General features: G+C 42.3%; 1 protein-coding gene across 1 annotated transcript; it reads left to right on the top strand.

Annotated features, from left to right (window-relative positions):
- Window positions 1–351: 351 nt before the first annotated feature.
- LRRIQ4 (leucine rich repeats and IQ motif containing 4) lies at window positions 352–12,993 on the top strand. The gene is made up of 5 exons (XM_036118363.2): window positions 352–1,387; window positions 5,332–5,505; window positions 6,748–6,886; window positions 7,807–8,003; window positions 12,841–12,993. Exons 1-5 carry the CDS (start codon window positions 365–367, stop codon window positions 12,991–12,993), a joined length of 1,686 nt encoding a protein of 561 aa, XP_035974256.2. The 5' UTR covers window positions 352–364.
- Window positions 12,994–14,030: the final 1,037 nt, after the last annotated feature.

Genomic DNA, 14,030 nt, shown 5'->3' with positions numbered 1-14,030 from the left:
AAATATTATTTTTTCCTAGTGTTCTCTCAGTGTTTATGGTAAGAGCGATCTTTGGCTATCTTCTCCATTCTACCTGGAAATAGAATCAAGACAGGGATTTTTTTTAAAAATTGAAATTAGACAATCTTTTTTCTTTTCACATAAGTCAATCTGTTTGGAGGAGTCTATACTTGAATTCATCTCCCAACACAAAACACAAAAACCTACATTTCATGCCCTGTTAGAATGTCAAGCCCTAGATTCAATCAACTAAGCTTAAATTTTATCTCTCTTAAGGATATGGAATCTCACGGCAAGTAAACAGATTTTTTTTTTCTTTTCCCAATATTTCAGATTTTGAATACTTGAACTTTCCATCAACACAATGTCAAATGACATCATAAAATCAATAGGACGTGCATCTAGAATTCATCAGAAAGATGATCCACAACAGGCCTCTGGTAGAACATTTTTCATTGATGCTTCTCATCAGAACTTGACTACCATTCCCTCAGAGATCTTAGAATTAGAAGACTTAGAAGAAGCGCATCTGGAAAACAACCAGCTTGAAGCAATCCCCCAAGGGATTCAGCATTTAAAGAACGCCCGGATCCTCTACCTGAACAAGAACAAGCTGACCGAGCTGTGCCCGGAGCTGGGCAAGCTGAGCAGCTTGGAGGGCCTGGACCTGAGCCACAACCCGCTGCTGCCCTCGTCCCTTCCGGTCCTGAGCGGCCTGCGCACGCTGCGCGAGCTGCGCCTCTACCACATCGGCCTGGCCGAGATCCCCATCGCCATCTGCAAACTCCTGCACCACCTCGAGCTGCTCGGGCTGACCGGCAACAACCTGAAGTCTCTGCCCAGGGAAATAGTGAACCAGACCAAACTGAGGGAGATCTACCTGAAGCAAAACCAATTTGAAGTCTTTCCTGCGGAGCTCTGTGTTCTCTACAACCTGGAGATCATTGACCTGGATGAGAACAAACTAACTGTCATCCCAGAAGAGATTGGGAGCCTGACGAGGCTGCAGAAGTTCTATGTCGCTTCTAACAGCCTGCCCGTTCTCCCCGAGTCGCTGGGCCACTGCAGCAAACTGTCGGTGCTGGATTTGTCCCACAACCGCCTCCACTCGATCCCGCACACCCTGGCCGAGCTAACGGAGATGACGGAGATCGGGCTGAGCGGCAACCACCTGGAGAAGGTGCCGCGCCTCCTCTGCAAGTGGCCCTCCATGCACCTGCTCTACCTCCGCAACACCGGCCTGCGGGGGCTGCGGCGCTCCTTCCGGCGGCTGGCCAACTTGCGCTTCCTGGACCTCAGCCAGAACCATCTGGAGCGCTGTCCGTCGGCGATCGGTGCGCTGAAGAACCTGGAAATCCTGGCGCTGGATGATAATAAGATATGGCAGGTACTGGTTCCTTTCCTGGCTGTCACGGTGCTTCCACAAGGGCTTTTCCTGCCCCTGAGCTGGTGTTGATGTCCTCATTTTGTTGTGGGTGCTATTATCCTCAGTGATACATGGGGAAAGCGAGGCACGGGGAGCTTACCTGACTTGCCGAGGCCACACCCCCGTACGAGCCGGAGCCGTGTTCCAACCCAGAGCGCCTGGGCCCCAGAGTCTGTGTTCTGAACCGAGACCACCTCCTAATGGGGGTTCCTCACACGGCAGGGGTTTTTCCTGACACCTACGACCTCAGGCCTTAATGTTGCATTCTGGTGAACCGCAAAAGCAGTCCCTAAAGAAACTCTGTCCCATGTGTGCAGGGTGGCGTGTGCAAAAATGTTCCTCATAGCGCTATTGACAGTCAGGAAGTATGGGCGACAACCCAAATGTCAGTAGAGCGAGGAGCAAACAGATGGTGCTATATTCATAAAATTAAAAAACCCTACAATAATTTAACTGAACTAGAGCACTGTGTGCCTGGGCAGATAGACCTCAAAATTGTGATGTTTATTAAAAAGGAAAACACTGAATTGCAGAACCTGACACTATAAATTCTTACACAAAACTATATATATACACACACAACACCTATTTTGTGGATATGTATATATGTAATAAAAGTATAAAACATATGAACTAGGAAAACACTCGCTCAATTCTTAATAGTGGCTGCCTGTGGGAAGAGGAAGGAAGTGAAGGAAATGAGGAGGGGGTCACCGGGGAAGCTCAGTTTTAACTGCAGCATTTCATTTTATTGATTTGAAAATTCCTTTTATTTGAGTAGAGTTGACACAAATTTCATTTTGTTTATTAACAAATGGTTTGGGTGGTGCATACACATGTGTTTGTTTATTTTTTTTTAAAGATTTATAGAGAGAGACACAGTGAGAGAGGGAACACAAGCAGGGGGAGTGGGAGAGGGAGAAGCAGGCTTCCCGCTGAGCAAGGAGCCCGATGCGGGGCTCGATCCCAGGACCCTGGGATCATGACCTGAGCCGAAGGCAGACGCTTACCGACTGAGCCACCCAGGCGCCCCTCTTTATTTTTAATATTTGAAAATTAAAAAGAACAGTTAGTTCTGTTACAAATGTAGAGGGAGAAATCAGGAGATTTGGAAATCCACGACTGTGATCGAATAATAGGTCTGCTTTTCCTGGCCATGGACTCGGATCTCCTGTGCTCACCATACTTTATACTAGTCCTAGGCCTTAAAGGTTTGTTAGGGGTGTTTTTGTTTTTGTTTAATCTCTTACTCGATTTTTCATTTAGAACTTCGTGGGGGGTGCTGTTGTTTTTCCTAGTCGCTATAGTTTTAAAACTGCTTTTCAGGAAGTAACCATTCTGCTGGTAATTTAGGATTTAGGAAGAGAATCTAGGGCTTGATCTCCACTGGAGGATTTCAGAGGTTTATCAGAGGCCCTCTGCCCAACCCCCCAGCTATTCCACCATTGAGGTAAGAAATTCCTTTTACAGTGGACAAAGTCTGTCCAGTTCTACACTGGGAGTGAAAGCCTCAAAATATAAAGTGCCCTTGGGAAGAATAACACATTGACTTAATTCCTACTGAGTCTTGAATGATACGTAATCCTTTCCTGTGAGATTTTTTCAGAGATCAGAATAGAGGAGGGAATCACACACAGATGGCGCATTAATAGAGATAAGCCTCATCCAATACCAGGTTTTACCACAAGTCAAGCTGTGCTGAAATGTGGACATGTTCATTATTATTATGTTGAATGTGAAAATCTCTATGTACCATTGCTTGTTATTCTTCAGTTCCTATGAAGGTATTTCTGTGTTTTTTTGTCTTCTTCTCTCATTTCCTATTATGCTAATCCCTCCAGTAACTTCCCAGTGCATCTCTCTGTATAATGACACATGGTTTTTAAGCCAGCTCCTTACCTCTCCTACCCGAAAGACTTACCTGATGGGTTTCTGGCTTTTGGAGCCTGGCCAGTAGCTTTTTCTTGTCTAGGTGGATGCAAAAGTAGTTGACTTTCAGTGTGTATCTAGATGGATTTTATTTGTATGGTCCATTTCTGTTAAGGGACAACTCAACCTCAAATGACTAAAGCTCAGTTAGAGCATCCATAATGATTGTCCTCATTTGATGCTCTGTAGGTTTTCTCTACCTCCAGATTTATTCCTGCTACTTTAATGTGACTGTAATGGGATTAATTATTGGATCTTGAATATCCTGAAAAAAAATATTTAAACATTCAATGTGCTTTGAAAAAGAAAAGCTAAACCTATGAGCTAACTGAACAGCAGTAAGAGGGACATTACTAGATTATAATGAAGGGGTTAGATTGAAAAACCTTTTCCTATTATTTTGGACTGCACTGATGCAGATGCTTTGTATTAAAGGGATCTAAGTGCCTGATGAAGAATTTTGAAATAGCCAAGAAGGAAAGCTTAAACATCAGTTTCTCTGGAGATTGACTTCCTCTGATTAAAAAAAATAAATAAAACTATACACATTTTATAGCATTTTTAGGAAAATAAGCCCTCACCCTACACAATGAAGAGAAAAATATCTTATGCAAGATTGCAGGTGTGTGAGACTTACTGTTATGTTATCCCTCTAAGGGGCTTTCTTTTGACCTACTCCCCAATTATTTATCTATCCCCCCATTTATGGAGAGATCAGGCTGAGTTGAACTGTAACCATTCTCATGAAGAAGAGAGAAATGGGTGGAGGAGAAGCCCGGGCTTAGGACAGGCAACTGTGGGGAATTATTTCCCTGTTAGGAATAAAGCCAGATAAAGGAAGGTGGTTCAAAGTGAGTTAAGAAGCTCTTGAGATATATAGCTGGGCTTTTTTTTTTTTCTATAAGAAAATAGGTGTCTCTGTAACATAAACAATAGGGAGACTGTCACACATTTTAAGAATGAGATTTTTCCATGTGGTTCTAGAGGGCTAGAAAGAGACCAATAGGTGAACATAATAGTGACACAAATTTTGACTTGACAGAAGAAGGAAATCTGATGATTAGAGGTCTCCATCCAAGTAATGAGCTTTTCATTCCAGGAGGTGGTGTTTAAATGTATGCTGGATGGCTAGCTGTGGAATATATTCAACCATCCTATTAAAGGACTAGAATAGATAACCTTTCTAAGGCCTCCTAAGCCTGACAGTCTGGGAGTCTGGGAAATGGCTACCCAATACCTACAAAGGGCACATAAGCCTTGGTGTTCATTGGAGGGCAGAATATGATAAGATAAAAATCACAGTAGTCTTCACTGTTTTCTTCCAACTGAGATTTTAAGATTTTATTTATTTGAGAGAGAAAGAGTGAGAGAGAGAGAGGAGGAGCAGGGGGAGAGGCAAAGGGGAAGGGAGAAACAGACTCCGCACTAAGCAGAGAGCATGACATGGGATCCCAAGACTCTGGGATCATGACCTGAGCTGAAGGCAGACACTTAACCAACTAAGCTAACCAGGTACCCCCAACTGAGAATTCAACTGAAGTCTCTAAATTGCTGACCTAAAGCCTTTCAGAGTGAGAGGTCATGTTCCTAAATTGATCAGTTCCAATAACTGAAATTATTAATATTATAGTTGCAATATTACACTAAAAAAGTTAGTACTTTTTCAGTTTTGTCAAGCATTTGCTACACTACAGTTCAAAAATGTGCAATAACGTAGGTTAAAAATTGCTTCGATTTAAAGCAGTGCCTAAAAGTGAAGAGCAGAGAAGCTTGGGGAAAGAGTGGGACTCCAGACTTTAGATCTACAAATATAAATACTCTATATGCAAACATGTGTGCCAACTTTTCACCAGTAGGAATTGCTAAATTGCTCTACTTTATGTTTATCAATTGGCCTCAAAACTAAAAACCCCATTTATTATCTTACTGTTTAAAATAAGCTTGACCTGAAACTTATCTTTTTGGAATACTTCTAGTTACCCTCAGACTTCGGTTCACTTTCAAAGCTGAAGATGCTTGGATTAACAGGAAATCAGTTCCTTTCATTTCCAGAAGAAATCCTTTCTTTAGAGTCTTTAGAGAAATTATACATTGGGCAAGACCAGGGAGCCAAGTTCACCTCTTTGCCAGAACACATTAGTAAACTACAGGTAAGCTTCCCCAAACGAGTAGGCAAAGAAGTACGTGCCCACTGATTCCTTAAGTTGGCTGATACTGAGAAAACATGGTGGTGTCCCTGTAGGCTGCCTGTGGAATCATCCATACTAGATTTCCAACCCCAAACAAGCAGTAATTCTAACATTGTTTTCCTGAGCCCCTGGATCCATCCTCAAAGAACATAGCCAAGAGGCTATGCCGTGCCATACTTCTTTCCACTGTGTGGTTTGGCATGTTTTATTTACAGAAATTGAGTCATTCTGCTTTCCATTCGATCTCTACCTTTTTGTAAGAGGCCCCTGAAAATTGTACTATTTTGAAGTTAAAGTATCATACAGGTGACATGGCTAGGAGCCTGCATTTTGGATGGGGCAAGGTGACCTTCCTCCCTGCATGATGGCAGGCAAATCAGGGTATATTTAACATTGTCCCAGGTTCCTATGGAGATGGGTCCACAGCCCTGTGCTAAATCCTAGCAAAGCAATAAGATAACTTCATTCAAACTAGCCATACCCCTACGTCTCAATGTATGCATGAAGAACTGAGATTTTTTCCATGTTTGTGGTACTGCACTCTTACTAACGATAAAGTAGATACGGCCGCGACACCCCCCCCCCCGCCCCCCAAGTCGTGGAACTGAGCAACAGCATGTATAGCATGGGTACTTCTTACCTGTGACTCAGAGGTCCGGTTCCTGATTCTCCAGTGCTTTGCCCTGTGTTCAGAACCCTTCTCATCATCTGGCTCCTTGACAGGCCATGTGACACTCTCTGAAATCTTTGGGTCAGATGCAAACACTACATTTTTCCTCAGCGGATTTGAAAATAGCTAACTTGTTATCTGCACATTTTGGTTACCTCAAACCTGGGCAATGTTAGATTGATACTTGATGCGATTTCAGTTCTATATCAACTGCTGCGGATAATTAGCTATTGAAAGGGAGCAAATGATATATATAGTTAAATTATCACAATTATTTTTCCATAAAGTTCACGTGAAACAAACACTAGATTCCCATGTTTTCTTTTCCCTGCATAGATGGGAACCATGTCTAATGGTTTTACCCAAAAATAATTTTATGTTTGACGATGGTTCTTTAAATAAGTATGTTTTTCCCTTGATCCCAATGCATAGTATCCCCCATTGAAAGAGTATGGGAACTCACCGGTGATTCTGGTTATTTTAATTCTTTTATCAATGTAAGGATCATTATGGTCTACTGTCATGTTTTGCAGAGTCTTAAAGAGCTGTATATAGAGAACAACCATTTGGAGTACCTGCCCACCTCCTTGGGATCAATGCCTAACCTGGAAATTCTTGACTGCCGCCACAACTGGCTTAAGCAACTTCCAGATTCCATTTGCCAAGCACAAGGTGAGGGATCTTAGTAGATGCTCAGCCTAGTGAAGCGTGAGGTCAGCATTTCCCGTGATGAAGCGTTTCCCATTTCCTTGATTCACTGAAGACCAATCTCAATGTTTAGAGAGCATAGCCCTAGCCCGTCACCTCCTTGCAGACCTCACTGGTGAGACAGGGAAGGCCAGGTGCTTGATTAGTACAGCTAAGAACTTCACAAAGGCAGTTAGATTGTTTATTTGGAACTGAATAGAGAAGTAAATAGGACCTGCTAAGAAAATTAGCATTCATCCACAGGTCATTTTACCACTAATCATACTTTACTGCCTACCTACTATATGCCAGAATTTGGAGTTGGGGTCCTGCAGCAAATTTGCATTAGGTCACTAAGTTACTTGAATAAAAGGAAAAGTGTTGACCCAGAGTGGTGAAATCAGCAAGGGAGGACTTTTGGAGCTGTATGATTGGCATGAAGAATCATATATGATCCATATTTAAACACCCAAACATTTTACACTAGGCTAAACCATTCTTTATTCGTACCTGTGTCAATTTGTCCATCCATTTAACAGCCTTTTGCTGACCTTTCAGTGGGACCAAATAAAAAAGTGATTTTTGCCATAGAGTCGAGGGTGGGCATGCAGTACTCCTTAGCAATGCTCCTGACCATCCGTCTTTATCCTGTCCTTGGTCGCTGAAGGACTGAAACATTGTCAGATTTTTTCCGTGTGTACTACTTTTCTGTCTCTAATACTTATATACACTGGCTCCCACACCTTTGAATTGTTATAAGGAAGAGAACTTGGTTTGCCTCCTTAAACCTGTGTCTTTTATTACATGACACAGCAGGAGACACACATTTCAAAGTCACTGGACTGAAGAATGCTAACTTTGCTTCTTCTTAAGATAAATCTATCATTAAAAACAAATTGTTTCAGCTTTGAAAGAATTACTGCTTGAAGACAACTTGATCACCTGTCTTCCAGAGAATTTAGATAGTCTGGTGAATCTAAAAGTTTTGACACTGAAGGACAACCCCCTGGATGACCCCCCAAAAGAAGTGTGTACTGAAAGCATCCAGGCTATATGGGCGGACTTTAAGAAAAAAAGAAACATGAAGATAATGGCAACAAAGGTAAAATCAGCAAAAATTCTGGCTAGCACATTCACAGTTGCTTTGGAGAAGGGTCAGGGGTAAACATATTACAGACTATTCTGGGGCTGCCCTTTACACATCTATACCTTGTCCTTGTCGAGAGTAGACCCTCTTATTTCCTTTTTATCCTCAGAATTAAGCAAGAGGGTCTTTGAACATCATCTTAGCGTTTTTGCATTTTCGTTCTTCAGCTCTTTGTCAGTTAAGAAGACAACAAACAGGCGAAAGAAACCCAAACTTCCAATCCCAAAGCAGTCTAAAATTCTTGGACTGTTCACTGGACTGAAAAGCTTATGTTCACAAAGTCACTAAGATAAGGCTGAAAAATTAGGAATGAAAGTATTTATGGAGCAAGGCTGTAGAGACCAGAGTTCTGCTCTGCCACTAATAGGATCAAAGGGCAAAGAGCCTTAAAAGGGAGGGGCAGCAAAGAACCTTGTCATCTCCTCCTTGCCCACCTAGCCCATGGAGATAATAGGATACCCCACACAGGCCAGTCCAGGCCAGGCCTGTGTCCATTTCAGTCAGGATTCAATATTCTTTATGCAGGTGGTCCAAGCCCCTCACGACCACCCTAGTCCTCCAACTAGTATCCCTGCTTCCACACCTGCTCCCCTTACAGTGTACCTTCCACTCAGCAGTCAGACCAGTGCTGTTGAAATACAGGGGGGATCTTATCACTACTCTACTGAAATCCATGATTCTCTTTTTCACCTGAAGCAAGAGTGAGTCTTTGCTTTGCAAGACCCTCTTCTGTCAATGGCCCTCAACCATATCAAACCTAATATCCTCTCTTTTATGATAAATAGTATGTGATACCTTCTTTACTCTTCTGAAATTAAACTCACATAATATAACCTACCAAAACCCATCATTTTAACAAATGAAAATAATGCCTCAGCTGCAACATAAAGGAGAAAGGAAAGTAATTTATATTAAAATATTTATTTTAATATGTATATACTCAAGAGTGGCTACATTGGAAGAATGAAAATAATATTTTTTGGATACTTCCTAAAAGTATTTTGAAAAACCATGTACCCTCTTGCACATTTTGAAATTGGTACTTAAATTCTTTTGCCACTAAGTTTAAATTATTGCAAAGGATTTACTTTTCAGTGACTTTTAAATATTGACATCTTAAAATAGAGCTCTTAGATCAGTATTTTAAACATAGTGGAATCTAAATACCATTATGATTTGATGTGTCAGTCGTATCAATTTACAAAATACTTGAGCAAGCTCTTATTTTATAGGCAGAATTTTTTTTCTTTAAGATTTTATTTATTTGACAGAGAGAGATAGCGAGAGCAGGAACACAAGCAGGGGGAGTGGGAGAGGGAGAAACAGGCCTCCCGCCGAGCAGGGAGCCCGATGCGGGGCTCGATCCCAGGACCCTGGGATCATGACCTAAGCCGAAGGCAGACGCTTAACGACCGAGCCACCCAGGCGCCCCAGAAATTTTTTTTTTAGGATTTATTTATTTGAGATTGAGAGAGAGAGAGAGAGAGAGAGAGAGAGTGTGTGTGTGTGTGTGTGTGTGTGTGTGTAGCTGAGTGGGGGAGGAGCAGAGGAAGAGGGAGAAAGAATCTCTTAAGCAGACTCCATGCTGACTGCGGAGCCCATGGCTGGGCTCAGTCTCACAACCCATGAGATGGTGACCTGAGCTGATATCACCAGTCGGACTTGAGCCAACCATAGGCAGAAATTTTATATCCTTTCTTTTTCTTCTTGAACATGTATTTCTATTTCACTTTCCCCTATGAATTGAGCTTAATGTGTATAATTTTAAGTAATTTATAGATCACCTTTCATATTTTCAGGCAACACAAATATTTATACAAGTTAAGTTTTAAAATTAAAATTTTTTTCTGTGACCATAGGGTTTTTAATGTCCTGGATTAAGTCATATTACATTTATTAGTGGTATAAAATTGACCAAACCACTATAAAATCCATTACAAATTTTGGTATTTAATTATTTGACCTAGAGGACTTGGGGAAAATACATACACAAATGAGAGACTTTCCCCCATAGTTTATATATCCCTGCATAAATGTTACTTATTGCTAGGGTTGACATTGGTTCTATTTCTACTTTTCATTTTACAGATGAAGCACTGAGAAACCTTGTTGACACAGATAAGTTGACAAGAATGGAAGAAGCCTTTGTGTGTGTGTGCTTATATTATTTTGTTTTAAATGATAATGCTTCACACTTCTCTGAACTTCTTCCAGATTTATATCCCCAAAAACCAGATAGCGGGCTCATGGCGGGCAAATCAACTGGTCTTCTTTCACTTTTCTTGAAGGCAAAGAGCTGGGAACCACTTGCCTTACAAAAGAATTGGTTGCCTAATCCGTAGGGCCAACATCAATACTGCTAGTCTTTTATTATTGATATATAATTGACATACAATTTTATGTTAGTTTCAGGTGCACAACATATTGACAATTCTATGCATTACACAGTGCTCACCCCAAGTGTAGTCCCCATCTGTCACCATACGACATTATTACAATATTATTGACTATGTTCCCTTATGCTGTACTTTTCATCTCCATGACTTACTTACTTTATAACTGGAAGTTTGTACCTCTTCATTCCTTCACCTATTCTACTCATCCCACCACCCAACTACCCCCCGCCCCCGCCCCGCAACCAACAGTTCTCTGTATTTAAGAGTCTGTTTTATGTTGTTGTTGTTTGTTCGTGTGTCTTGTTTTTTCGATACCACTATTTTGTATTGTATTTGTGGTGTCCCAGAGGGTTTTGGAGTCCAGGGCAACACACCCGAGTCAGATTCAGGTGGCTGAGAGGCGTGCCAGAGGGTCAGCCCTGAAGCAGAGGCGGGAACGGAGAACCAGCAGTTGTGTTCCTCCGCAGATACATTGTAGCAAGGGGTGCATGTGGAAGCTGAAGCTCTGGAAATGGATTGCCTCCAAACTATGCAAGCACGCACACCCTGGGAAAGTCTTTGTGCACTAGGGCGCACGTCCCACAATTGAAGACTGCTAAACCTCAAGACAACAAAAAGCCCCGAAAGTCTAGAATGCCTCTAGGGGGCGGTACTGTTACCCTGGAAAAGCACCACCCGAACTCCTGTGCGGCTGCTCTCACTCCCCATCTCCTCCATCCCATTTTCACGTCACAAACGGGTCCTTGGTGTTTTCCCAAAGTCCAAGCCTGTTCCTCCCTCTGCCCAGAGATGCTTCCCCCGGATATGGACAAGACTCCAGCCCTCACCTAGTTCAGTCCCCGCTCAAATATCCTCATACCTGCCCTTGATCCACGTTATATAAAACAGCATCCCCCACCCACCTCATTCATTCATTCGTTCATTCATTCAGCAAATCCTTACTGAGCTTCTGCTATGTGCCAGGCACGGCTGTAGGCACTGGAAGTACATCAGTGAACAAAACAAATTTTTCTCTCCTCATATTGCTTAAAGTCTAGTATGATGGAAATAAAAACATGAAATATAAAACATAAAATTATATAGTCTGTTAGAAAGTGATAAGTGGCATTGGAAAAAAGTTCAAGCTAAGGGGAACTGAGATGCCCAGAAGTCGTGTGTGTGTGTGTGTGTGTGTGTGTGTGTGTGTGTGTGTGTTGGGGGGGGTTGAGGGGGTTCGACTTAAATGAGATGGTCAGGTTGGCCTCATTGGAAAAATGACTGGCTTAGTCAGCTCTGGCTTCCATAACACTGTACCATAGACTGGGTGGCTCAAACAACAGAAATTTTCTCACAGTGCCAGAGACAAGAGGTCCAGGATTAGGGTGCCAGCATGGTTGGTCTCTGGTGAGAGCTCTCTTTCTGCCTCGCACGTGGCTGTCTTCTTGCTGTGCCCTCACAAGATAGAGAGGAGAGTAAGTTGTCTGGGGTCTCTTATAAGAGCACTAATCCCATCATGAAGACCCTACCTTCGTGAGCACATCCAAGCCTAATTACCTCCCAAGGGCCCATCTCCAAAGACAATCACACTGGGGGTTAGGGCTTTTAATATGAGTTGGGGATGAGGGGAGACAGTTCAGTCCACAGCCATGCCAACTAAGCAAATACTTGAAGAACCGGAGGGTAAACCATCTGAATATTGGGAAGAGCATTCCAGGCAGAAGCAGCGGCAAAAGCAAAGGCCTGGCGCTGGGGTTGTGCTTGGTGTGTCCGACTGTAAGCAGGCCCGCACAGCTGGAACAGAGTGAGCGAGGGGAAGGTGCAAAGAGGTCCGTGCGGTCAAGAGGAAGTGAGCAGATCAGATAGGGCCTTGTAAGCCCATTGTAAGGACTCGAGCTTTTATTTGGAGAGAAGTGGGGAGGCACCGGGAGGTTCAGAGCCTACCACTAGGGCAGGGATGTTTCTGAGTAGGTGGGAGGGAATAGGATCTCGGAAAGAGTGGGGGCTGGCTGTAGGTAGAAGCCCAGCAGTCCAGTGATGAGAGGGAGGGCAGATGCAGGCCCTCCTGATTCCCCTTACTGTGCACTATTGTCTCTGTGGCATTTACTACCATCTATCAAATCGTACATCCCTGTGTTTGTCTCTTCTCGCTGCAATGTGAGGTCTGGGACGTTGGCATTTAACTGCTGTTCCCTAAATGTCTACAGCAGTGCCTGGGACATAAAAGCACTGATTTTTTTTTTATTTTTATTTTTTACATTTGCCAGGATGACTGGCCAATTGAGAGAGAAAATAAGGTGTAGAGTTCTAATGATATTCCATTCTTCACATCTTTAAAACTACATACCAGAATGAAGAGATAACTTTCCCCAGTCCTAAGTGATACCAGCTAATGCTGTTTGGGTTTATCTTGTTTTCAGATTCAGGCATGGTGGCGTGGAATAATGGTCCGGAAAGGATTGGGGAGATTTGAAGAACTGCAAAAATTGCTAAAGAAGGGAAAGAATTCTCCAAAAGATAAGAAAGGAAAGAAGGATGTAAAAGAAAAAACTGCAAAGAAAAATAGGAAATAATTCTATAATGAATTGAGGTAATGAACCCTGTTGGATTAAGAAAGCAAAATATGTAGGAATTAGATGCCTACCACACTAAAATTATTCATAGAATCATGATTATGTATAAAAATAAAGGTTCTCACTTTATTGAAATATTTATAGATAAAATGATATGATGCCTGGGAACTGCAGCAGAAAAGTATCAGGGAGAAGTAAGTGTGGGAGATCCCAATGAAACAGGATTGGCCATAAGTTGATCATTGTAGATGCATGTGATAGGTAAATGGAGGTTCATTGTACTATCCTGTCTACTTTAAAACTTTTTTTTTAAGTTTATTTATTTAAGTAATCTCTACCCCCAATGTGGGGCTCCAACTCATGACCCCGAGATCAAGAGTTGTATGCGTTTTGGACTGAGCCAGCCAGGCACCCCTAAAACTTTTAATTTTGAAATACTCATAGGAAGTTCCAAAGAAATGGACAGGGAGGTCCATGCACCCTTCACCCTCCCTCAGTGTGGACATCTTGCATAACTCTAATACGATACCAAAACCAGAGAATTTATATTGGTGCCATCAACTGAGCTTATTCGGATTCTATGGGTTGTAGGTGCACTTACGTGTGTGCGTGTGTATGTGTGTGTAGTTCAATGTGGTTTTGTCACATGTAAGCTTTATGTAGCCATCACCACAAATCTCCCTGGTGCTATTCCTTTTAGTCACACCCACTGTCCACCCCATCTCCCGATCCCTAAACTTTTCTCCAGCTCTATAATTTTGTTGTTTCAAGGATGTCATGTAAATGGAATCACATAATGTGTAACCTTTGGGGATTGGCTTTTTTATTCCACATAACTCAAAGTCCATCCACATTGTTGCATGGATCAATTTGTTGCTGAGTAATATCACCTAGTACCACAATTTGTTTAACCATCCACCCTTTGAAGAATATTGGACTGTTCCCAGTTTTTGGCTAGTTGTTAATAGGCTTTGCATATATTCATGGAAACACATGAGCAGAGGTCCTCATGGAATTCATGGGAATGCCCAGAGAAT

Source organism: Halichoerus grypus, chromosome 1 (assembly GCF_964656455.1).
Source record: "Halichoerus grypus chromosome 1, mHalGry1.hap1.1, whole genome shotgun sequence".
NCBI lineage: Eukaryota > Metazoa > Chordata > Mammalia > Carnivora > Phocidae > Halichoerus > Halichoerus grypus.
Note: the sequence above shows the minus strand (reverse complement) of the source record. Positions and strands in the feature narration are given on the sequence as shown.